Source organism: Salvia splendens, chromosome 16, assembly GCF_004379255.2.
Source record: "Salvia splendens isolate huo1 chromosome 16, SspV2, whole genome shotgun sequence".
Taxonomy (NCBI): domain Eukaryota; kingdom Viridiplantae; phylum Streptophyta; class Magnoliopsida; order Lamiales; family Lamiaceae; genus Salvia; species Salvia splendens.
The window spans coordinates 22,651,860-22,677,658 of NC_056047.1; the positions used below are offsets into that span (position 1 = coordinate 22,651,860).

General features: G+C 39.9%; 3 protein-coding genes across 3 annotated transcripts; 2 read left to right on the plus strand and 1 right to left on the minus strand.

The window, feature by feature from the left end:
• The first annotated feature begins 1,091 nt into the window (after positions 1–1,091).
• Positions 1,092–5,434, plus strand: LOC121769785 (KH domain-containing protein HEN4-like). The gene is made up of 7 exons (XM_042166541.1): positions 1,092–1,999; positions 2,672–3,097; positions 3,224–3,496; positions 3,832–4,104; positions 4,212–4,288; positions 4,541–4,649; positions 5,044–5,434. Exons 1-7 carry the CDS (start codon positions 1,367–1,369, stop codon positions 5,170–5,172), a joined length of 1,920 nt encoding a protein of 639 aa, XP_042022475.1. The 5' UTR covers positions 1,092–1,366; the 3' UTR covers positions 5,173–5,434.
• Positions 5,435–6,787: 1,353 nt separating this feature from the next.
• Positions 6,788–10,102, minus strand: LOC121772703 (probable 1-deoxy-D-xylulose-5-phosphate synthase 2, chloroplastic). Its single transcript, XM_042169899.1, has 9 exons — positions 9,964–10,102; positions 9,715–9,879; positions 9,480–9,644; positions 8,983–9,405; positions 8,607–8,880; positions 8,220–8,527; positions 7,869–8,150; positions 7,497–7,781; positions 6,788–7,186 (listed from the first exon to the last, which is right to left on the minus strand). Exons 1-9 carry the CDS (start codon positions 10,054–10,056, stop codon positions 7,040–7,042), a joined length of 2,142 nt encoding a protein of 713 aa, XP_042025833.1. The 5' UTR covers positions 10,057–10,102; the 3' UTR covers positions 6,788–7,039.
• A 7,742-nt stretch (positions 10,103–17,844) lies between these two features.
• On the plus strand, positions 17,845–19,653 carry LOC121770368. The gene has a single exon (XM_042167108.1). The coding sequence runs from the start codon at positions 17,845–17,847 to the stop codon at positions 19,651–19,653; it is 1,809 nt and encodes a 602-aa protein (XP_042023042.1).
• The last annotated feature ends 6,146 nt before the right edge of the window (positions 19,654–25,799 follow it).

A 25,799-nucleotide genomic window follows, 5' to 3' on the forward strand; every position in this document is an offset into this window, starting at 1 on the left:
ATTGAAACCATGCATTTGGGAACTAGTTATTCATGCTTGCATGTTTGTAAACAAAATTGTTCTATCAGAAAGAAAAATAAACAAACATCAGCTAAAACTAAAACTAAAACTAAAACGTCTCATCCTCACACTTGGTCGTCACTTACCGATTGCTAAGTTGGACAAGTGGAAGGTAAAGAAAAGTAAATAAAAACAAATTATGCAAACACACACTCTCCATCCTCACACTTGGCCGATACTTACTTTTCAGTAAGTTAAGCAAGTAGGAGCCGAAAGAAATGCGAAGAGTTTGAGATGTTGTGAACCCACCCCTTGGATACCGGAGTCGAAAGAGGTGGCCACTAACTAGTCCATTTTTTTGTAGTTGGTGCAAGGTGTGGTTTACGACTGCCAATTTTTGACCCGACACGATAATCTGACACGAATCTGCACAAAAATAATGGGTTTGTGTCAAGCCTTATTGGGTTCGTGTCCTTATTGGGTCGACCCGTTAAGAGTACGAAAATATTTGGTTGAATTCGGGTTGGATACGAATAACCCATTAAAAAATAATAATATTATTTTTATTATTTAAAAAAAATAATGCTTTACTTTAGTTATTTAATTTCTTGTAGATCGGGTTTAAATCATAGAAAATAAATTTTTATCATGTAAATCAATTTTAAAAATTAGGTTTATTTGTGTAATATGATGTTTAATCATGTAATATCAGGTTTTAATTATGTAATATCGGATTCGGGTTGTTATCGTGTTGTTTCAATTCATATTATATCGTATCGTTAACGGATTCATGTCGGGATAACGACCCAATCTGCACGATTTGCCACCCCTAGTGTGGTTCGAGAAATGCAAAGGATTAGAGATTGATGAAGGGAGGAGGATGACCAACTAATTTTAAGGTAAAATCATTTTACAATATGCCCTAATTGATTATAAATCGGAATTCTCATCGTATCAATTATTTTCAATCCGGCCTATAATTAGAAATTCCGGCAAATGAATATATATCCCATTTCAGTATAATTGTAAATGGTTCCGGTGGCAGTAGTCGGAATTTGATCTGCCGACATTCCGAAGCCCAAACCGACAAACTTCAATCTGGAAAATAAACAGTTTAATTTGAAAACCTAAAAAAATACACAGAAATTTAACATATTGTAAAGTCAAATTCTTTACCTCCATCGTAAACCACGTAAAGCACCAAATCATCTGCTAATCTCCCTCTTTATTTCCCGAATCCCCTAATCAAAAATCCCCAATCACACAATGGAATTCGTTTAAACCTTTCCCCCAATTCCGAAGAGCGCGCGCCTCGCCGCCGACGTTTCAAATCGCTCTGCAGATTTATGCATACCACTTGCTGATAATGGAGGAGACGCCTCTCACGACTCCCGCGACGCCCTTTCCCCCTCAGAAAATCCCCAAATCCGGGCCCAAGCCGCCGCCGGCCGGCCACCGGAGCTCCGCCACCGCTAAGCAGATCCATCCCGACGCGGCGTACCGCCTCCTGTGCCACGTGAACACCGCCGGCGGCGTGATTGGGAACTCCGGCTCCATAATCAAGCAGCTGGAAACCCTAACCGGCTCGAGGATTCGCTTCGAGGAGGGGCTCCCCAATTGCCACGAGCGCGTGGTGAACATCGTCGGCGATGGCGCGTTGGAGAGGAGGATTTCCGTAGGCGGGGGCGAGGGCGAGGATACGGTGAGCGTCTCGACGGCGCAGGAGGGTTTGATTAGGGTTTTTGAGAGGGTTTTGGAGGTGGAAGGGAGTGCTGGGAAAAATGACAACGGAGGAGACGATAATGAGCATCGCAACAGCTATAATAGTAATGGGTTGATTGTTTGCCGGTTGCTCGCTCCGACCGTTCAGATCGGAGCGCTGATGGGGAAGGGGGGCAAAATTGTTGCCGCCATTCGCAAAAGCACGGGGGCGAAAATTCGTGTTTTCAAGAAGGAGCAGGTTCCCCCTTGCGCTGCACCGGAAGAGGAGCTGATTCAGGTGATTTAGTTCTTGCTATTTTTGGCAATTCTCTCAATGATTACTTAAAATAGATGATGTTGATTGCATATAGTTTGGGTTTGGCATTTGACTTTTATGTATTTGTAAGCAATTGAGTCATGAAATGGTTGGAAGATATTTACATTTCAAACTTAAAAATGGAAACGTTAGGAGGGATTGTTGTTATTGTTCACTTAATCGTTTCAAGCGCTTTCGATACTCGAGTTAGGTGAGTTTTTTCCCGATTCGAGCTTGTTTATAAAGGAATAGAGTCAAAATGCATGCCTTCCTTGTTTATAAAGGAATAGAGTCAAAATGCATGCCTTCCGTTATCGTGTTTATGTTTCTTTATTGCTACAGTTAATGCTGGAATGTTGCAATTATTGCTAAATCCAGACATGATCAATTGCCTAAATGTAAGCCTTAGGTAATCAAGTATGTTTAATATCTTCGAGCAAAAAGATTCAGTCCACTTAGTAATAGATGGCTTTCGCTATAATGTTATTAGGTTTTATACATGTTTGATGCATTTTGTTCCCAATTTGATTTTGTCGCTAGAATGAACGGACTCTGTTTTGTGCATATAGTTTGAGGCACCCGCCTCATTATCTAAAAGTGGTCTGTTTTCTAGATTATTCTGCCTCAAAGAATATCTTCTCAATTATGTGGCAGATTGTGGGTGGACTTCTCGCTGTTAAGAAAGCACTGCTTGCTGTTTCTCGTCGTCTCCAGGATAGAATCCTTGGTGAAGGAGCTCCTGGCCATATATCCACTCATGGGGCATCACAAAAATCGTACTCAGATTTCAGTGTGAAAAATAATACTTCCGCGCCGCCTGTTTCTGATATTGCTGTTGAGCATTGTTCTTTTGACCATTCTTTGTCAGCAGACACTGAAAAGTATCTAAATGTAGATGATAAAAGCTCTCTGAAGAAAGTCATCTTCCGATTTCTTTGCTCTAGCGGAATTGCTGGCGGTGTCATTGGAAAGGGTGCCAACATCGTCAAATATTTGGAAAAAGAAACTGGAGCTTCTATAAAGTTTGCATCTCCAGTGTCGGGGTCAAGGGAACGCCTTGCCATCATCTCTTCTTTGGAGGTTTCCCGTCTACCTTTTACATGTGTTTTCTTTAGATGACATCATCTATTCTCTCTCTATGGTCCTTACCTTGCTGTTACTCTGTCAATTGTTTCTTCTTGTCACTTTTGTCTATCCTCTTTGCAGAGTCCAATTCCGTTGTATTCTCCTGCACAAATCGCTATTGTCCGTGTTTTTTCCAGATGCGTAGAAGTTGCCCTGGACCAAGGGGTGATAGTGAGCTTCGGCCATGGGGAGAGTGTATCAGCAAGAATTCTCGTTTCATCGAGCCAGCTTAGCAGTATACTGGATGGGGATGGAAAGCTTGCTACAGATATAAGTCTTGCATCAGGTGCTGAGATACAACTAATGGGAGCAGATCTTCCAGATTTTGCTGGAGTTGGCGATAACGTGGTCCAGGTCTGAGCTTGAACTGCTACTGATTATGCATTTAAATCTTGAAACCTCCTAGTTTTGCTCAACACAAACTAGAATAGTAGTATGAGTTTCTTCCTGAGTAATGGATGGTTGATGTTCCAACTCGTATACACGAAGTAGTAACTGAAAACTTTATCTCTTTAATCAAAAGATGCACATCTTCTCTTATAATGTTACTATTTCTTAATGATAATCTTGTTCTTTTATATGAGAGTCAACTAATTTAAGCGTCGCACCGTCAATATGAGCATGTTGTAGTTATTCCGTGTAGTTATTCACCTATTTTTTTCTGAACTTGTGCAAGTCTTATTTCACAGATTTCAGGTGATTATGAAAACGTTAAGAGTGCTCTATTTCAACTTGCTGGGAGGCTTCGGGCGAATTTCTTTTCTAGAATAGGATACAAAGGAGTAGGAAGCAGACATAGTTTGTACCCAACTGTTTCCAGCAGCATTCCTACTGGTGGAGAGGCAGCTTTTTCAACACAATCTGCACAACTGTCTCGATTTTCCCATATTGATGAATTGGACCACCTTGGATTCGTGCAGAAATCAAGCAGCTCTTGGCTACCAGGATTGCAGTGGGAACAGGTAATCGATTTCTTCACGACCCTTTGGCTGTATCATCATATTGTTTCTTGTTCATGAAAGCTAGTGTGTTTGTATGATTTCACTGTTCCGTGATTTCCTGTTAACAGGCAAACAACATAGAGAGTCAACCAAGACCTGTAGATGGTTCGAAAGAAACTTTTCGTAGTGGGTTCAAGCGAGAAAGGTATGCACCATTCCCTGTAATTACCCATGGTTTCTTAGTAGTATTCTCATCTTTAATGTTAAAACTGTGGATTTGGCTGATTATGTCAAAAATAAAAAAATAAAAAATTAATTTCCTGTGTCATCATATGTACAATTGACCTCAATTGACCATATGTTGTAGCCTTGTATTGTTATCTTCTAATTGGACTTATAGTTGACTGTTTTATGCTGCTATGTTTTGCCTGATAATTCAATGTATATATGATTGCAGCATTATTGTGAATGAGGGATCAGAACAAAAGGTCGAAGTCGTGGTTCCCAGGGAAAAGTTTGGCTCTGTTTATGGTGACGACGGAAGCAACCTGACTCGTTTAAGAGAGGTATACTTCATCTAAAACCCATTCCTAGTTAATTCGTCTTAACCTGCATTACCCTAATACCATCTTTTCAAGAATCTGCCTAGTGTGTCATGTTGCTGTTTCCACGTTTCCCCGACTTGTCTATTTGTATGCCAACTTCTGCAAATGTGAACTGCAGTTTTCTTTGCAAATGAATTTTACTGATTGTCGATATTCGAGAAACGCTCCAGAAATTCAGGAAATAAATGGCTGAAAATAGAAACCTATTAAGTAAAAGGATCAGAACATGATTGGTTACACGTGCACCACATTTGCAATTAAATCTTGTGATTTAAGTTGAATGTAGATCACTCTGGAAACGAGTTCTCATTACTGTCGTGTCATTCGTCATTTGGACTATGGTCTGTTTTGGCAGATATCAAGTGCAGTCGTGACAGTGGTAGATCCCAGCCCCGGGGAAGGCAGTGGTAAGGTGATCATATCAGGGACACCCGAATGCATCCGGATCGCTCAGAGCCTACTTCAAGCGTTCATTTCATTTTGATGGAGACCTCGTTCTGGGCTGCGATCGTTTACAACCGCGGTAAATAGTGAGTGCTAGCGCGTTTTTAACTGTGATTAAAGTAGTGTCTTTCCCACATCAACACCTATCTGAGGTGTTTTGTATGGTAGATCTTTTTAACTTGAAATGATGTAAATCCTTTGTAATGCCACTGGGATAGTTTCACCTTTGCAGCTGTAATTATGGTAACGACTGATCTTTTGAGTGTGGATGAGAATTGATAGTCTTGATTCTTCTGTAAAAAGAGGAGTGGGCTTGAAATTTAGTGTTTGGAAAATGCACTTTTCACATTTTATTATGTCTTTGAATTTGGAAAAGAATATTGCCACAAATATCTGAATTAGAAAATATAGTACTACCTAAAGAATATACACTTTGGGTTCTGCATGAATTTTAATATCTGAATTAGAAAGTATAATAGTAAGAGTATCATTTAATTTACCGAATTTTTGTTTTTACCTTGGAATACTAAAAATGACAGAAGAATTCTTGTCTTTTTCTCTCATTTGTCCTCTTTTTTTCTCATACAACTGCTCAATTTTCTCTCTGTATTTTTATTTGTAATAATATTTAGTGGCGTGTAATTGGAACAGGTTTAATGTGCGGTAAAGTAAAAAAGAAGGAAAAGATTATGGAAGTAGTGTTAGTCGTTTGTGGAATCCTTATTATTAGTGGCATGTAATTGGTTAAAAATATTTCATATTTAAACTTTGTCTAAATTGCGGGGATGACAAAAAATGGTAAAACTAGTATATTTTTCAGGGACGGAAGAAGTATTTTTAATACAATTTTAAATTTACCGAAATTATGTTATTTTTTTCCAAAAATATTTATGTCATTTTAAACTTATCGAATGAAGTGTTGAACTTGATTCGTTAAATTAATATCATGCCTAAATTTTATAATACTCTCGCCGTCCATAAAAATAGACTAGTTTTTATCATTTAGACTAAGTCTAAATATGGAAAGTTTTCAACAAATAATAATCCTACGCATCATTTATAATATGGACCCCACAATCTACCAACACTCATTACATTACCTTTTCTCTCTCTCTCTTGCCTTTTCCTACCTTTTCCCTCACCCTCTTACTTTTTACCTTTTCGTGGACGGAAGGAATATTATTAGTTATGCTTATAGTATTTTTATTGTATTTAAATATTTTAAATTATGTTAATTTTTTATTTAATAAACAATAGACTTCATATATAGGTATATTAATCAATAAATTTTATTTTATTTAAGCTATTGACAAAGATTTATAGGGTTGGTGTGTAGTTTAGATAAAATATATAGGTACTATTGGAAAATGTAAAAAGTAAGTGAGTGAAAAAAATTCTTTTAGGTTTGAATTTTGTGTAAATAATTGGAGTAAAATCAATAATCAATATGATATTTAACAGTAAATGAGCTTGAGTTTAGTGTAATAGTTGAAGATGTTCTTTAAGAACCTCAAATGATATTTTTCTTAATTCATATACCTAAAAAATGCTTACTTCTATTTTTGAAGGACCAAATTTAACACTCACTCTAAAAGTTTGAACTATCAGTTTGATAGTCTTGGCATTTCATTTCTTTTCTTTTTGAATAAACATGATTAACGACAAAATTGTAATCATCAAAGGTTCAACCGTTGAGATTCTCGAACAGATGCGACAACAAAGGAATTTTTTGGTGGGTTGTCTTGACTTCATTATTGTGATGAATAATACAATTTCATATTTCTTGTAGTCTGGTCTGCCTAATTAATTTGATTATTAAAAAAGAAGAGGAGCTATTCATCATATAGACATAGGAGATAATCACAAGTCTTGCATATAATTTGTTTCTAACAACACAAATTGCTAATCTATTGAAGTTTGAGGGCCTCCACAGGTCTCCCAACAAGTGACAAAACTGTCCCACAAATATGCCTTGAAGTGAGCCCTGCTTCTTCAATCTGATCCTTTGGTGCTCCATGGTCTATGTATCTATCAGGAAGCATCATTGATCTCAACTGCATTTCAATCAAAACAAGACATGATCAAAACCTAGGATCAACAGTATTTGACTTCCTACATAAAATAGTACTAAGATATAATCAAGGATTAAGTTGTGAGATTATTTTAGTTAGAGGGGTTTGATTATGACTAATTATCACATGATTATCCATCTAGAATATAATTGTGAGATTCAGTCTAACAAACCAAACACACTATATATTTAATTTCGAGATACAGTATTGCAGACCGAACAGGCCCGAACTGAATTGGGGGAGTGTATGTATGTGTGTGTATGTATGTAATAAGAAGGCATTGTTTTGATACCTTGAGGTGACCATCAAGGAGTCCATTGAGGCTTAGGAAATGTGAAACATGTGAGCCGAATCCCCCGATCGAGCCCTCTTCGACCGTGATGAGGATCTCGTGCTCCTTGGCAAGTCGCCGGATTAGGTCAGTGTCCAGTGGCTTGCAGAATCTTGCATCCACCACTGTGGGCGTTATGTCGTAGGACTCGAGAACCTTTGTTGCTTCGAGGCACTGCTGCACCACTGCTCCGTACCCTAATATAGCCACCCTGTTCCCTTCCACTAGTATTCTTCCCTTCCCAATCTGTTGAGACATTTTTTGAGGTTGAAAATACAAAGATCATAGTACTATGCAATAAAAGATCATTTGTTGTTGGTGCTATTTGCTTACTTCAATTGGTGTGCCTTTGTTATTGTGAGGGAGAGGAACGCCTACTCCGTTCCCTCTAGGGAACCGGAAGCAGCTAGGGCGGTCGTCTATGGCTGCAGCCGTGGCAACCATGTGTATGAGCTCAGCCTCGTCCGATGGAGCCATCACCACCATGTTAGGCAGGCAGGCCATGTAGGTGACGTCAAACGCGCCACAATGAGTGGGCCCGTCAGCCCCAACTAGGCCAGCCCGGTCCATGGCGAACCGGACAGGCAACTTTTGTAGATCAACATCATGGACCACCTTCACATCACCAAAACAAAAATGTTAGTACAACAAAAAATTGTCTTAGGTACCATACTTGCTCCTCACCTGGTCGTAGCCTCGTTGAAGGAAGGACGAGTAGATGGCACAAAAGGGCTTGAGGCCCTCGGACGCCAAGCCGGCTGCAAATGTGACAGCGTGCTGCTCAGCAATCCCGACATCAAAACATCGCTCGGGAAAGCGCTTCTGGAAGAAGTTGAGGCCGGTTCCACCCCCCATTGCAGCATGGATCCCCACAATCTTGCTGTCTACCTCAGCTTCTTTAACCAATGCTTCTGCAAAATACTGTGTGTACGAAAGTGTAGACGATTTCGCCTTGTTTTGCTTCCCTGTCGAAGGAACAAACTTGACAACACCTAAAACAAGAACACACAAAAGAAAGAGTTGAGACAATAGCGAAAATTTGAAGATCTGTATGTACTTATTTAAACTAACCATGCATTCTATCAGCTGCTGCTTCTGCTGGTGGATAGCCCTTCCCCTTCTCCGTCACAATGTGTATAAGAACCGGCCCCGGTGCTGGCATCGCCTTCACCTTCTCAAAAATAGAGACCAAATCATCGATGTTGTGCCCATCCACAGGGCCAATGTAGTACAACCCGAGCTCCTCAAAGAGAGTGGAGCCGGATGCGCTCAGCATCCCCCTCGCGTACTCATCCACCTTAGCCGCCACCTCATGTGCCTGCGGCCCTATCTGCTTCGTTATGCTCTGTAAGCGAAACAAACCGGTTTTAGTATCAATCAATCAATCAACCAACCAAACAAGGGGGAGTATGAAAATTAAGCTAATAAAAACAAAAGGAAGGCCTACTTTAGCAGCCTCCCTAAGTTGCCTGAACTTAGGGCTGGCTTGAAGCTTGGTGAGGGCGCTACTGAGGGCGCCAACGGGGGTGGCGGGCCCATCGAGAGTGGCGGTGGGGAGCGACACCTGCTTGTTGTCATTCAAGACGACGATGAGGTTGGAGTCAAGGAAGCCAGCATTGTTCATGGCCTCATAGGCTTGGCCAGCCGTCATGGCCCCGTCTCCAATCACCGACACGACACTGTTGCTTTTCCCCAATAGATCTCTAGCCACAGCCATTCCAAGACCAGCAGAAATGCTAGTGGAGCTATGGCCAACACCAAAGGCATCATGAACACTCTCATCCCTCTTGGGGAAGCCGGCCAGTCCCGACGTCTGCCTTATCGTATGCATCTTTGACCGCCTCCCCGTCAGAATCTTATGACCGTACGCCTGCACAAACACACATCCAAAAAATCTCATTCAAACGATTTAAGACCTCACATGTAATTCCAACTCAAACACACCTGATGGCCGACGTCCCAGATGAGTTTGTCATCAGGTGTGTTGAAGACATGGTGGAGCGCGACGGTGAGCTCCACCACGCCCAGGCTCGAGCTCAGGTGGCCCCCGGTTTTCGACACGGTGTACACGATCTCCTGTCTCAGCTCTGCAGCCAGCTGTTCCAAATCCTGACACAAAAATACACACAGATTTATTTAATTTATAGATCCACGACAGCAGCGAAACAACCTTAATCACCTTTCTAGCCAGATTCTTCATATGAATGGGGTGGTTGATGGTGTCCAGCAACGGCGTCGCCGGTTTCTCGCCGGAGAAATCAAGCTTCAATTCCTCCTTCTCTTTCCTCATCGCCATGTTCCTTTCCTCCGATTCCGGACTTCCCCCACATGCTTTAACACGCATCTACACAACACTTAGCTCATGAATGCAACATATTTATTCAAAATTTTTGAGAAAAACAAAAAAAAAAATTGTGTTGAAGTTTACCTTTTGTTTTCTTGGAGCATGATTGAGTTTAGGGGGTGCAAAATTTGGCAGTGTAGCTTGGTTTAATCTGATGAAATATCCAGAAACAGCCATGGTGGAGAAGAGTGTGTAAATGAGATCAACTGAGTTGGTATTTATTGGAGAAGCAAAAATATTTATACTCATTAACAATTTATTATTTTTTTCCTCGTTTTCAACTACACTGCTGGATATGCAGATTCCTTTAATTAAAAATTTTATTTTCGTTTTTTATAACTCAATTCTCTGACTATTAATTTTATCAATTCAAATCCAAATTGAGTTTAGTGTGTAGAAATTGGAATACATGTAACTTCACAATAATTGTTTGGGAAATCTTCCATCTTCCATTAAATTTCATAGAGTTAGTTGAATCTGAATACTAAAATAACACGAGGATGCCCAATTCATTTATTATTCCAACTATTCCATTTAAATTTTTGGTCACAAATTATTTAAGAATTTGAGTCAGCATGTACGAAGCTCCCTTTTTTGTCGCTGGTAGAGGAATCATTTGGGGAAAAAAATTCTTACATGCGATTTTTAAATCTCATTTGGCTTTTTGTTTACTAATATTCATATACATATTCTTAATTTTTAAATCTCATTTGGCTTACCGGACACGAGATTTTTAAAAAATTGTAAAGAAACTTGAGTTGAAAAAGTTATGGTACGTGGGTCTTATTTTTATATATTAATTTTTATACTAATATTTGGTGAAAATGAGTTTATGGAATGTGAGATAATCAAAATTATTATTATTAGTAGTAGTAGTAAAAATGAAGTGAGACAATTAATAAGAGACGAACCAAAATGAAAAATTGGGACACATAATGGGGGATATTTTATAGAAAAAAGATACTCCCTCCGTTCCTTGTTAATTGAGTCGTTTTTCCATTTTGAGAAGTTTAAAAATATTTGAATCATTTCTATTTTTGGCAAAATATAACACTCGCTTATTTTATTTTCTATTCATCTTAATTTATTCTTTTTTACTTTATTCACCATCCACTTAATATACTAATCTTAATTTTTGTGCCTAAAAATGTCTTAATTAACAAGTAACGGATGTATTACAATCAGGCATGATCAAAAGAAAGAAACAGTATTTTGTAGCAGCAGTAATTAATTATCTAGTTATGTACATTCGATATATATATTCTTAGATATTTATGGGGTCAACTCGAACATAGTGTCACTTCTAAAATAGCATATATTAGTGGAATACTGAAAGGACTCAACTTAATCTCAATTTATTTTAATCTGTCAGACAAGATTTCATAGCAAGTTACAAATAGGTAAAAACACAAATGCTTTTCACTGGTAGGAAAAAAAAAGAAAAAAAGAAAAATTGTTTTCTTGTTAACTACTTGGAATTGAATATGTACTCCTATTTGATATTGACATTCAATACTTAGCAGACTTTTTTGAAATTAATCGTCATCTATTCATTTGTTGAATGTTTCTCAAATCAAATGCTTAAAACAGGTAAGTAGATGTGAGTTGTATTTGCATATTATCAGCAGTGGAGTATCCAGGATTTTTAATTTGAAGGTACGAAAAATAATTACAACGATTTAAAATTTCAAAATGTGACTAATCATTTTTGTTTTTTTAATGTTTTTTCAATTATTCTATTTTTTAAAATAAAATATTTGTCTTTTTTTAATAAAAAACTTCATTTTAAATAAATATAAATTACTATTTTATAGTATCATGTAAATTATATATTTGAAATACAAGTATCTATGTTTTGTTAATTATCAATATATAATATAGATATGAATACAATTAGGAGGTTAGTTTTATAAATTTGGATTTTTTTAAACTACAAAAACATATACGTTATATTAAAAAATATATAATTTGGAGTATTAATCATATAACTATCTATTAAAAAACTAATTAATGAAAAGTACATATGAAATAATACAAAATTAAATTAAAAAAGAGCAAGTTAGTGGTTAAACTAATAAATGTATTAGTTAAAAACAAAATAATTAATAAAACTTAAATATGAATTGAGAACAAAATAAAATTGAATTAGAGGTGATATAGATTAAAACAAAGTTAATATGGGGAAGAGAAAGTGAAATAAAAATTAAAGAGTAGGACATGTAAGTAGGAAGATTGGAACTCGGGTCTCCAGCTTGGTGGAAGATCCCTCATACCACTGGATAACCGATGTATTTTGTGATAATAGGACTAAATATAGTATTAATATACAAAATTTTGGGGGTATAGTTGTACCCCTTCCAATGTGTATACGCCACTGATTATCAATCCCCGATTAAATTTAGAGAAAAAAAATAATTTACAAAATTCTATATACAAAATACCCGTAATTTAGCTCTATTTTTAGGATATAATTGTATGACTAATTTATCCTTATTTAATGTTGGATATATTTTAACTCTATTATTTTAGGAAAATATCATTGATTTAGAATATGAATTATTATGGTAATATTAATTAACATACTAAATAATTAAATTACTATATTTAATTAAAAAATAATTACTATAGTATAATTTAATAAAGTACCACAATTTTTTAAAAGAAACTTATGTTTGATCATTTCATAGTTTAGTATCTACTAGTTTTTTTTTCATTTGTAGTATTATTTTTTTCTTAACTTGTTTGATTTTATTTTGGTTAATCTAATAGATTTTGGACATAAAGGGTAATCACAATTTTTGTACTTATACACAATCATGAGACATTTATGCTGTTTTCTAATTTTTTGACTTCAAAGGTATAATCGTCTAATTACATCGGTCCTTCTGTCTCCTCTGCACCAAATTATTATTTGTTCCATTCTAGACTATGTTTCTAAGATTTTCTTATTTTATCTCCATCATTTTTGCACTTACAGTCTTCTAACAAATTTTGTCTTATTTTCTGAATCTCTATCAACAAATGCTGGAGGTTGAATCTTTCCTTTACAAAAAAAATCATTAATGACTTTTTATTGTTCTCCCATATACCTAGATTGACAATTTCTTTTAATTTTATCAACAGCCACAATTTCTTTCGCTATTAAAGCATCTCCAAGGAAAAAGGTAAATATGGAGATAAAGAGAAATAACTATCATATTTACCTTTTCTTCATAAAATTTCATGCTTCAATGAGTATTTGAGGAGATATTATACATTCTTTCATTTTGAGAATGTATCTTTACATTTTCTTGATAGAAAATGTAAAAAGTCAGTTATTTTTGTTTGCCTTTTTAATTTACCTTTTTTCATTGAAATCCATTTCTTTTTAAGAAGGTATAATAACCTTTTTAAGAAGGTAAATGAGAAATATACCTTCTCAATATACCTTTTTTATTCGATTGTAATAGTTAGAGTATTATCTGTGCATGGCTAAGGAATTTTATCTCAATATTGCTAACAATCGCAAGACTAATTATTATACCGTTCTAAGACAAGATTATGTCAGTCGAAAGTGATTAACTCTTTGAAATATATTCTCTTAAGAGTTGTGTTTATCATTTGTCATTCGAAAGAAATACCAAAATAGATTTGGTAGTACTAGATGGGCGGGATGCATATGTTGTTGAACATAACAATGCACCTAGAGTTCAATATAACTGTGTACATATTGTTGAAGACAATATTGTGGAAATTGTTTGAACGTATTTTCGAAGACAATGAGGACCACGGGTGGTCGCAATGGTGTTCGACGGAAATCACAATAACAATCCAATTGAATGGTTTGTTGATATGGGTCCCACTTGTCATGTGCTCTCTGAAAGAAACACTTATTCTACTTACACATCTGTTGGATGTAGAAAGATATGTATGAGAAACCAAACCTCTTATTACATGGTTGGTGTGGATAATGTGCTATTGAAATTAACATTTGGAGAGGTTTTAAGAATGTGCTACTCCCATATATCCGAAATAACTAAGTGTTAGACTCACTTCTAGTAAATTATGGATCTTTAATAGAATTTTAGTAGCAAAAAATTATTTTGACCAGGTATGGAAAGTTTATTGGTAAAGGCACATAGTGTATGGGATTTTAAAGTTGAATGTGATGCACCGTGAAAAGATATAAGCAATAAATGAAATGGTCTATCCTGTTATTTAAGTGCTCTGATTTATAGCAAGGTAAGGTAGATGGTGATATGTACTGAAGACAGGGATTTTGCACATTTCCCTACTTCAACAAGATTTATAAATTTTCCACTTCCGCAACAAATATTACAAAGTATAAGCGGCAAGAGCGGAGTCAAACCACAGAGACTAGGGACCTACTCGAGATCGATTCTATGACACGGGGTTGTCGGTGTTAGCCACCACGCTTTAAGCACTTGAACATGGACCTAAACACTAATGTGGGAAACTGAAATTTTAAGTATGAGAACTGAGATTGAGAGCTTAAGCTAATCTAACTAAGGGAGCATGGAAGAGAGTTTTGAAAGCTTCAAGAGAAAATAATGAGATGTGAGATGGAGACAGAGACTTGGCAAGAAAATTCCTAAACTAAGGGCAACTTTAAACAAACATTTGCTTGAAATCATTTCAGAAACAAGAGTAATGGATTTAAAGTTTAAAACAAGATCAAGATTGAAAAGTTGTACGGAGAAAATAAGCAAGCTTCAGAACACAATTTACTTCTGAACTAGAACAAACAAGAACATCTACTCCATGAATCTTGAGCAAATCCTACGCAACAACTAGATCTCAACATCTGAGCCACTAATTGCGAAAAGCATCCAAGAAACATGAGTAATAACATCATCAACATGAAAATAAACACCAAAGCTTCATAAAACTGGAAATAAGTCAAGATCCAACGGTGGAGTCGTCAATTCCTTCGATGAAACTCGAGATCTAACTACAGCGTCTCAAAAGCGGTAAGGAAAGCAAGGATCCAACGTCGGAGTCGTCAATTCCCCCGTCGAAACCATTGAACTAAGCTAAGAAAACAGTTAACTATCTAAACTAAGCTAAGATAGCGGCGACGTTAAGCGCCTATGAGAGCTTCCTACCTAAACTACGATAGCATTAAGCGCTGCCACTTCATTGTGGAAAACTTCTATTTATGGAGCAGCTTCAACTTCAACCCTAAGCCAACTTCTCATCCGAATTGACCATTTTACCCTTGCAGTAATCTGAATCTGCTCGGTCAGTTTACACCATCTACTTGATCCAGTAGATGCGTCTTCATGTGGTGAGCTCCTCTTGATCAACTTACTCATCTCATGTCTTCATGTGGTGAGCTCCTCTTGATCAACTCAGTCATCTCATGTCTTCATGTGGTGAGCTCCTCTTGATCAACTCAGTCATCTCATGTCTTCATGTGGTGAGATCCTCTTGATCAACTCAGTCATCTCATGTCTTCATGTGGTGAGCTCTTCTTGATCAACTCAGTCATCTCAGGTCTTCATGTGGTGAGATCCTTGATAAGGCCTATTTCATGCATTAGTTTAGAGGGTAAAATGTAGGCTACTTGATCAGTTTTACGTGGAAAACGAGTGTTAATTGTACAGGAATACCGCTTGACCAAGGGCAGCAAGACCATACTGATCATGCTGGCGCAGAAGGCAGAAAGGGCTAAAAAGAGTGTGGGTTGATCAAGTTGACGGTCAAGCAGTTAGACGGGGGACCACTGCGAAACAGAAAGAAGGCACGTATATCCGATGCGCTGGCAAGCGATCCTCAATCGGTTATCAAGGACCACTACATTTTAGAATGAGGACACGTATCGACGGATGAGATGCACAATTCCAGCAAGGGCGAAGATTCGCTGCCAAATTTGTTATCACAACTGGAGGTTGTTACGAAGAGCCTATAAATAGAGGGCGCATCGCCATAGCTGAAGAGTTTGAGTTTTTTTTTTATCTTCTTTCTTCTCCCGTTTATTTTCTTTTATCAGTAGTTTTAGTTCCGTTTTCCAGTAGAGAGTTAGAATGGTTAGCTAGAGAGTAGAAGAGAGCGCGACAGAGAGATCTAGATCCGTTCGCCGCCGTTTCAGTTTCTGACCGAGGATCTCTCAGATCTATCAATTTCTTTCATTTCAGTTCTAGTTACTTAGTTAAATTTGGTGTTTGTTAAGTAGTTGAAAGCAATCGTTCTTGTTTTGTATTCCGCATTTTCCAAGATCTGTTCTGAGTTCTGTTTTAAATCAAAGTTGTTTGTTTTCGGAAATCATGTTGACTGTTTGAGCTTAGTTTAGTCTTAAATACCCAGATCCAAAGTTTGAGCTTGCATAATGTTGAATGGAAAAGTGTTTTGTAGATTCGTAGCATGTTAAAGTAGCTAAGTCATTTATTTTTAGTATGTCGCTTACCTGATCAGTTTACGGTTTTCAGCATGATATGTTCCTTGATCAAGTAGATAGTTACATTTTGCCTAGTTTAATCCAGTAGTTTAAAACTCCCAACTTAAAGCGTGGCCGCAGCCAAACCCTGTTCACTAAACACACACTCAACGCACCAGTTTCTCTGTGGGATCGACCCCGTACTTGCTGGTTTACCGTTAAAAGTAGTTTGCATGTTAGGGAGTTATAAATATTTTTTGTGAGAGAGAGAAGAGCCTTGATCAAGTCGCAACGACATTGCAAACTGATCCACCCGGTCGGTTATTTTTCCATATAACTTGATCCGCGAAATTTCCATCTTCCACCAAATGGCGCCGTTGCCGGGGAAACATGATGTTATTACATGGATGTGTTTAATGCATACGTGTAAATAGTTTTGTTTCTTGCTTTTAATTTGTTTTTCCTTCTTTTCATGAGAAGGTACCACCGTGGAGGACACTGGAATCATCCTCTCATTTACAGAAATACGAACGCTCAGTGGCGAGTCTAGGAGGCAGGTGTAGTAACCACTCGCTACAGAGCCGCATTAGCAGCAGCCGCATCGTCATCTACTACTGAGCAACTGACCAGTGAGGAGGAAGGAGAGTTGTCCACGCTGGTTAAACGGGAAATACCATTACTCGAAGAAGCAGAAGCAAAGATGGCCGTCGTAGACAACGATGGGGGAATTGGCTCCCTACACGCTCAAGACGAGAAGGAGCCCACTCATGCCATCACAGTTACCCCAGGAATACGGGCAATCGCAATCAAATCGGGGGTGCTTGTGGTGTTGTCAAATTTCTATAGACTTCCGAAGGAATGCCCTTATGCCTTTGCAGATATTGTGACATTCAACCAGTACCAGCTGGATCCACGTCAGAAGATTACAGGCTCAAGGCGATACCCTTCGTTTTGAAGGGTGATGCAGGAATCTGGTTGAGAAGGCTGCCAGAAAGCTCAATTAGAACCTGGGCCGAGTTCCACATGATCTTCCTGGACCGCTTCTTCCCAACATCAAAGACAAGTGCCTTGAAGAGAGAAATTAAAGAGGCGAGGCAGGAGTACGATGAGCCTCTCGGGCAATATTAGGATAGGTTCCAGGGACTGCTGCAAGCGTGTCCTAATCACAAAATGGGAGAGCGGGAGGTCTATTCAACCTTTTATGGTGGATTGGCTGTGGACAGCAAAAATGACCTCAATCTAGCTGCCCAAGGGGATTTATCCAAAACCCCGTTCAGTCAAGCAAAGAATATTCTGGAGAGGTTGATCGAAGCAAAAAAGATCCTATGAGACCTCCCGAGGGCAGTACAGAAGAGGATAGGTGCACGCAGCAGAAGCGCGAAACAACGAGAAGTTGGAGGCTCGATTTGAGCAAATGGAGAAAAAACTGCTAGAAGCCGTGGAGAAGGCCAGAGCACCTCCACCTCTAGCCCCTAAGGAGAAGACGTATGTGCCACCATCTCTGGAGGAGCATCATTATTACTACTGCGAGTTTCCTCCTAAGCCAGAAGCTCCGAATCAAGTAAACGTTGTAGGCCATTGGAGCCCGGATGGCCACTGGATCCAGGGAAAACAGAGGGATGCTCCATGGAGAGATCATCCAAATTTCAGAGCCAAAGACAACGCCTCAACCATCTATTCAGCAGACAGAACCCTCCGAAGGCCAGCCCAATTGGCCTGCTCGAATTCAAGAAAGACCAAACACCGGAGGAAACAAAGGGCAAGGTGGTCAAGGCAACTGGTCAGGCGGACCCCATGGTAACTGGTCCAGCGGAGGTCAGCCCAACTGGACAGGCAGACAACAGGAAGGGAATTGGGGATACAGACATCAAGGCCACCAGTCAAGGAACTCCGGGAGACAACCGAACAATCAGGTGGTGAGCTACATTCCGCCGCATCAAAGAGGGAACCAACAGCACCAAGGAAACCAACCATACCATCAGCCCCAGTATCAATCTGATCATTATGGGCCGTCAGACTACCCTCAGCCCAGCCACGGTGGAGGATCTTTAAATCAGAGATACAACAGGCAGGCGAATGAAGGTCCAGGAGAGGCTATAGTTCCGCACCATCAGAATGATGCAATGCGTGAAATCCAGGAGGCGCAAAAAGAGCAAAGGGCAGCTCTGGATATGCTTACAAAGCAACTCTCTCAAGTTGCCATGTCACTGGGGGAGCTGAGAGGGAATGAAGGAAAGATCCCAGCCACGGTGCAGCCCACTGGGCGGGAGAACATCAGCGTAGTCTCCCTGAGGTCAGGGAAGGTGTATCAAAGCCCCACTCCACCTGCAAGTTCCCCAGTATCTACATCTGGACAGGGCCGCGAAGAAGAAGCAGAGTCCAACTTCTATGATCAAGCCGCTGGAGGAAGAGATAAGGGAAAAGGGAAGGTATGCGGCGAGACCTTAGGAGGAGGTCAAGGCGATGGAACTGGGAAGACCAAGCCCTACCCCTACCGCGGGATGATTACAAGGAAGAGGGATGCAACGATTGATGTGGCCAGCTTATTCAAGGACGTGGAAGTCAAAGTGCCACTCCTAACGTCGTTGAAGATGCCCCCTATCAGCAAATTTGTTAAAGACTACCTGGCGGGAAAGGTCAATGAAGAAGGAAGAATAATTACAGAGGAGAATGTCTCTGCAGTGATCCAGCGGAGTGACCTCCCATCAAAGAAGACCGACCCATGGATGTTCACACTCCCAATCTCGATTGGAGGCATTCAAGTGGAGCATGCAATGTGCGATCTCGGGGCGTCTATCAATGTATTGTCATATTCCATATACAAGAAGCTGGGAGAGGCTAAGCTCGTCGACACCGACGTCATGATACAGCTAGCCGACAGGTCTTGCATTCACCCCGAGGGAATTCTCGAAGATGTGATAGTTAAGGTGAACAATTTCCTGTACCCAGCTGACTTCTTCGTCATCAAAATGACAGAGCCAGCAGCGAAGGAGTCTAGTAGAGTCTTATTGGGAAAGCCGTTCATGTCCACAGCCAGCACTATAATTGACGTCTGCAATGAGAAGATCAGTTTGGACTTCAAAGGAGAGCAATTCGCTTTCAACATTGATGAAGCAATGAAAAGGCCGACGGACAGTGAAAAGGTGTACTCGGTGGACGTGACCGAGCCTCTAGTGCAAGAGTATCTCGAAGAGGAGTTCCTACAGAGGCAATTCACCGACTCCGCAGCAGACGAAGAGGTTGAGATGGAAATTGCTGACTGGTACGAGGCTATGAAAGTTGGTGAGATAGATGATCAAGCCATCGCGAAAGTGGTGATGGATTTGTGCGAGCAACCGCGGCCAGCTGGGTCAAGCGGGATCGCTCAATTGTCAAGCCTCGAGAAGCTGCCTACTTAAGGCACCCCACCGAGAAGAGAAGCGGAAGAAAACCCTCTGCCTACTGAATTACCCACAATCGCAAAAGAATTGAAGCCGCTTCCAACACATTTGAAGTACGCCTATTTGGGGGAGAATGAAACGCTGCCAGTAATCATCAACAATCAGTTGACCCAGGGGTAGGAAAAGAAATTGCTGGAGGTACTGAGGCGCAATCAGAAGGCAATCGGGTGGAAGTTGACGGATATGGTGGGAATTAGCCCAGACTTATGCATGCACCACATCCGGCTAGGGAAAAGCTCCACCAGCCCACCCTGGAAAATATAGGGGTCGAGGAGAAATTCACAGAGTATATCACCGGAATAGGCTTCGAGTGGCTGCTGGATATAGATGAAACCCCTATCCCCGAAGTCCTAGGCAAGGATTTCTTTACCTCATTCCGGTTTACTGGAGAAACTGACCTCGATGCCCAGAGCATCAGATTTGGGTGTTTGGCCGCTCGCAGCACATGAGCCTTAACGAGTTCTCCATTCGAATGGGAACAATCAGGTGGCCAATGGAGAATGGTTCGGGCGCGACATAGGCCTCCCGAACAAGAAGGCCGATTTCGACCAACAAGCAGTCTGGAAAGCCCTCAGCCACGACCGAGCTCCAGCGTTCAAGGCGTCCGAGTCCCGAGGAAATCATATTGCAGACCCTGCCCTCCGCCTAGCTTAAGTCTACCTTGGCTGCAATCTCCTGGGCTAAGCCAACACCACTGCCATGATTACTCTGGCTGAGCTTTATTTTATGTGGTGCATGAAGAAGCAGCGGAAGCAGTCAAGGGGCCAACTAGAAGCAAGACAGATGCAACCTGAACGCCCAGCCAGCCCGAGCAAGCATCAAGGCCCCCAACTAGCGATAATGGCCACCCCGAGGGTAGAGAAGACAGAGGCTGCCCAGAGAGACGCCGATTGGAAGCTGCGCATGGAGCAGATGATGGCGCAGTTGGTGGAGAACTCTCAAGCCCATCTGGTGCAGATGAACATGATTGGGACTGTCATGGAGAGGCTGCTGGAGGCAGTGCATGATCCAGCCAGTGCCCTAGCGCGACAACCGAGTACAAGGCACCCACCACCTCCCTCTTCTCGCTCCCCTCAAGGAAGGCATGCCACTGCTCCTACCAGGCCCACCTCTACTCACCCTGCCCAGCCATCAAGGAGGAAATAGTATACCATCTTACCCAGCTTGTTTCAGTTTTCAAACACTCAGCCCAGTGACTGCTCTAAGTGTGAGAAGTTTATGGATTTCGTGTTCCTCTTAGTGCCTGAGTATTTTTGTTTTATTCTTGTTTTTCTTGTTTTTCGGCATGGTTTTGATTTGGGGCACTATCTCCCACTTAGCCCAGTGTCTGGTCTAAGTGTAAGAAGTTTTACTTGGTTTTTGTTATACCTGTGCCGTTGCCTAACCCTTTTTCCACTTCATCAAGTCGCTCGAGGGCGAGCTAATATGCAGTGGGAGGGGGGAGGGTTAGCATAATTGAAATCAAACATGTCAAATTTTAAAAAACAAAAAAAACAAACAAACAGATAGAATTAATTAGGACAGTATGCATGGAATTGAGTAAATGAAAGATATGAATGCTTGGGGAAGAGTTAGAAAAATGATACAACATGTTTACGTGTGAAAACTTAATTGTTAACTTGATCAGTTTGGATGAGGTAAGTATGATGGAAATGCTCAATTTAAATCCTTATGTGAAGCCTCTTTAAAATGTGAGTTATAAGACAAAGTAGAACACTTTCTACTATTTTTACAAAAAAAAATGAGAGGTTGCTTTTTGATATTTAGATGAAAATTGCACAAGTAGTAAGGACTAAAGGCATTAGGACTTAACCATTTGAGCCAATTTTTTTCTTTCACAAACTCGCCTCATCAAACAAGGCACCCCTAAGTAAACCAAGTTGAGTCTGTATACACTTCTACCCGTCTTTTGAAACCTTAAACCCAAATTTTTACATTTTATAAAGACATGAGAAAAAAGGGTCGAGAGATGGATTATTTCAAAAAAAAAGAAGAAAAGGGGATAGTGATAGAAGGGCCGAAATAAATGGGTAGCCAGGTTGAGCATGTAAATGTTAGGGTTTTGTATACTAGAAATCACCTTTCGAGTGATTGGATACTGTAAAACTCTAATAGTTATTTTCCAATAAATACAACAGATTATTTTTTGTCATAATGTTGTTATGTTTTACATTTAATGGTTGTTTATTGCATATTTAAATGTATAAGCAAACGTAACAAAGTCTAAGTCTTTGTTTTAGTAGACCGGTTTTGGGCGTCGTCCAATTTAAGGTAACACGGTCAGTTCTAAACAAAGAAAAATAAGAATTTCAAAACCTAGATAGGCCTAGACTACCTATCGTGAAAGGTTGCAATGTCAGTTCGATTATTTCTAAGCCTTATTGAAATAAGATGACGTTGGTGTAGTATAGCACTGAATGGATCTAACAGCAAGACGAGTCTTTATGCTATCTACTGAAAGACGAGGTCTTGATAATTAATTTCTTAATCAATGTACGTTACAATTGAGCATACGATATTGAGTATCTACTACTTTGATGTTAAAATATGTTAATTAATTAAGTCCATAGCAGACAATAATTAATTAATGGATGTTTCTATCTTAAGCGCGGGAAATAAATTAAATGCAATTAAAGGAAACCCGGAATACTTGTAATTTCGGATTTGGAAGGCAGTGCAATATTACTTCTGTAGTGACTGCTTGTAATATTCCAATATAAGCTTATATTAAATTGTGGGACCAATTTAATTGGTAAAAAGCTAATTGGGTGAGGCCTGTTCCAAATTCTTCCTTAGATCCCTGACTGGGCCCAATATGAGACTTAATATAAATAGGAGAATAAATGAGACAGAAAATACACATTATTACTCTATCAAATTTTCGTCCCCCTCTAAGAAAGAGAGAGCTCGAAATTTTGCCTCCTCCGTGAGCTGAGTTCTGTCTTCGTTATTCAAGTCCTAGTACGTTGGTGAGATTTGCCCACACAAATATCAGCGTATAGTCCGGGACACCAGTCAGAAGATCCAAGGTCGAGTATTGAAGATCTTCACGTGGAGACGGAGCAAGCCATCATCGATTCTTGATTGAATCAACGAGGTAAATTGGCTAATTCCGTAGTAAGCATGTTTTAGGGATTTTATATGTTAAAGCATGTTTTAATTCAAGTTATGAGCATGATGCATGTGATAATTACGCGAATAGAATTTGTCTAAATAATCTGCTAAATAGATCAATTTATGTGATCATTAAATGTTGCACGCTTCCGCGGCCAACCCCTTCAATTGGTATCAGAGCCAGTCTTTGGCTCTGATTATTTGGATTTAAATTTCGTGAAATTCATGTATGCATGTCAAATTTGATTGCGAAGAATGTTCTTGTGTTTTGTTTAATTTTTATGCATGTTGAACTCAAGAACTATCGAATCAAAGAACTTGAATTGCTCGAACGTACCACGTGCGATCGAGGTAGGGACGTCGAGACAGTGGGAGCCGGGACTTGTGATCACGGGGCGACGCGCTGGCGAGCTAGGGCTCGTGCGTGCCGTAGGCCGAGACCGCATGACCCAGATGCACCTGAGTCAAGGGCGACACGGTGGAAGGCATGGCGCGGCAGTTCGAACGAGAACGTGCCGAGGCACCGATCCGCCAGACCGAGAACCCTAGGCGAAAGGGTCGAGAGGGATGGCGGCGTTGGCCGAGAGCAGCCGCGCTGTCGCGCGAGCTGCTGGCCAGGAGCGCACGCCACCCAGACAATCGGATAGGCCGAGACGGGGTTCTGAGCTGGCCGAGATCAGGCGCGCCACCGTGCGCTCTGCTGGTCGAGAGCTCGAGCCGCCCGACGGAACGCTGACCGAGACGCGTCGGCACCCGACGGTCGACAAATCCGAGATGGACGTCGAGACGCTGGCCGAGAGGCGCGCGCCGCCGCGTGCAAGCCTGGCCGAGAAGCGTCGGCACCCTATGAGCCAAGACGCCGACATGGGGACTCGCCGCTGGCCGAGAGGAGCTGCCCCTCAGTGCACGCTCCTGGCCGAGACGCTGGCGACACCCGACGAGCCACTGGCCGAGACGCTGGCGCGCCACCTGCGCGCCGGTGGATGAGACGCTGCGTGCGTCGTGATTCGACGACGAACTCGTCGAATCTTCGTCGTTCATCGTTAGTGCGAACCTCGTACGATGAGATAACGATGAAGGATTATTTTAATGATTATTTAATTATTTTATTAAAAGATATCATTAAAATATTATTATTTAATAGAAATAAAATCTTTTTGGAAGATTTGTCTAGATTTTAGGAATATTCTTATTATTTTCTATATCTATGGAAATAAATAATATTATTTTATTCCTAGATGATATAGATGAGAATAATTTAAGAGTTTCCTAGTATTTATCTAGACTTTAGGAATAATTTTATTATTTTCTATATCTATGGAAATAAATAATATTATTTTGATTCCTAGATGATATAGATGGGAATAATTTATAGTTTCCTAATATTTATATATCTAAGATCCTAAAAAGGATAGATATGTATGAATACATTAAATAATAAAATATCTCTTCCTAATCTTGAACAATGGAATTAATTTGAATTTAATTTTTCATGTCTTATTAAGAATTAAATAATTTATTTTAGACATATCTTATAGTAGACACTCATAAGAATTATATTCTAGAACAATAATTTCCTTAAGGAAGATACCAATTAATAAAAGATTTAATTATCCAGCAAATTAAATACCAACAGAATTTAATCAAGCTTTCTCTGCCCTAAGGCTAAGGATAATTAAAGAAAAACTATAACCCAAATATCTAAGCTATAATTACGAACTCAACGTTTATATATGGTCTCCACCAATTGGTCTGCAATTTATGAAGCCTTTTTCTAATATTATCGCCACCTGCACTGTGGGGACAATATTCCTAAGAAATAGCAAGTTCATATGGGGGACTTCTCAAATATAAATGGTATGAACTAGAATGTGGTTTCCAATATTATCGCCACCTGCTCTGTGGGGACAATAATCCCAAGAAACTACGAGATTCAGAAGTTCACACAAGATTTATGAGATAGCTTGATCTTGTTAGCAGCACATAAGCATTGTTATGGGAGTGTGTTGTAGAAATGAGATTCTGTAATGCTAAATTCGGTGGTCTTGCTTAGGCAACATTAGGCGGCCATGCCACTCTGTTGTCTCTGGACTATTCGTCGGTGTTGTGACCAGTAATATTGTAAGATTTTAATGCGTATTGACTTCCTCTGGAGGGTACAAAATTTTAATTTTACAGTTGTAAGATTTTGAAAAGTTTTATGGTTAATCTAATCAAATTTCTTACATAAGTTTATGACAAATAGTAAAATACTCTGTTTTGCAGTGCAATTCAAATCGTCACAATGTCGTTCAATCCTCTTTCTGCAATTCTCAAAGAAAACAAACTCGAGGGCCAAAATTACATAGAATGGAAACAAAATTTGGACATCGTTCTTACATCTGAAGAGTACAACTTTGTGCTCACAACCCTGCGACCTCCAGTACAGGCGGCTAACACTGCGGTAGGACTCAGAGATGAACATAGAAAGTGGCTAAGGCGAATGAGATGGCTAAGTGCTACATGTTGGCATCTATGTCTTCAGTACTCAAGCATCAGCATTCTGCCATGGAAACTGGCACTGAAATAATGCAGAATCTCAAGAATCTTTTTGGTACTCAGAATCGAACGGCTAAGTCTCAAGCCTTTCGGAGTATCATGTCGAAGACAATGAAGGAAGGCTCGTCTGTGAGGGACCATTTCCTCGAGATGATGGGCCACCTCAACCAGATTGAGGTGTTGGGAGGGATGATCGATCCCGAGTCCCAGGTAACAATCATCCTTCAAAGTCTTCCCCCTAGCTTCCAGCAGTTCAAGCTCAACTTTGAGATGAACAAAAGGAATTACACCTTGACAGAACTATTGACTGAACTTCAGTCAGCATAGGACCTTATGGTCCAGGCTAAGGCTACCATGATGACTTCGGCACCTCGTTCCTCTGGCTTCAAGCCTAGCAAAGGAAAAAGGAAGGCACCGAACTCAGAATCGGGCAAAGTGGCTAAGGGAAAGAA

Excerpts from the sequence above, each read along its gene's own strand:
- LOC121770368 (XM_042167108.1), top strand. The coding sequence starts at position 17,845 with ATGGCCACTGGATCCAGGGAAAACAGAGGGATGCTCCATGGAGAGATC.
- LOC121769785 (XM_042166541.1), top strand. The coding sequence starts at position 1,367 with ATGGAGGAGACGCCTCTCACGACTCCCGCGACGCCCTTTCCCCCTCAG. Across the intron at positions 3,497-3,831 it reads TTGGCGATAACGTGGTCCAG|ATTTCAGGTGATTATGAAAA; the intron begins GTCTGAGCTTGA and ends CTTATTTCACAG. Across the intron at positions 4,105-4,211 it reads CAGGATTGCAGTGGGAACAG|GCAAACAACATAGAGAGTCA; the intron begins GTAATCGATTTC and ends TCCTGTTAACAG.
- LOC121772703 (XM_042169899.1), bottom strand. The coding sequence starts at position 10,056 with ATGGCTGTTTCTGGATATTTCATCAGATTAAACCAAGCTACACTGCCA. Across the intron at positions 8,528-8,606 it reads AGCAGCTGATAGAATGCATG|GTGTTGTCAAGTTTGTTCCT; the intron begins GTTAGTTTAAAT and ends TTCTTGTTTTAG. Across the intron at positions 8,151-8,219 it reads TTCAACGAGGCTACGACCAG|GTGGTCCATGATGTTGATCT; the intron begins GTGAGGAGCAAG and ends GGTGATGTGAAG.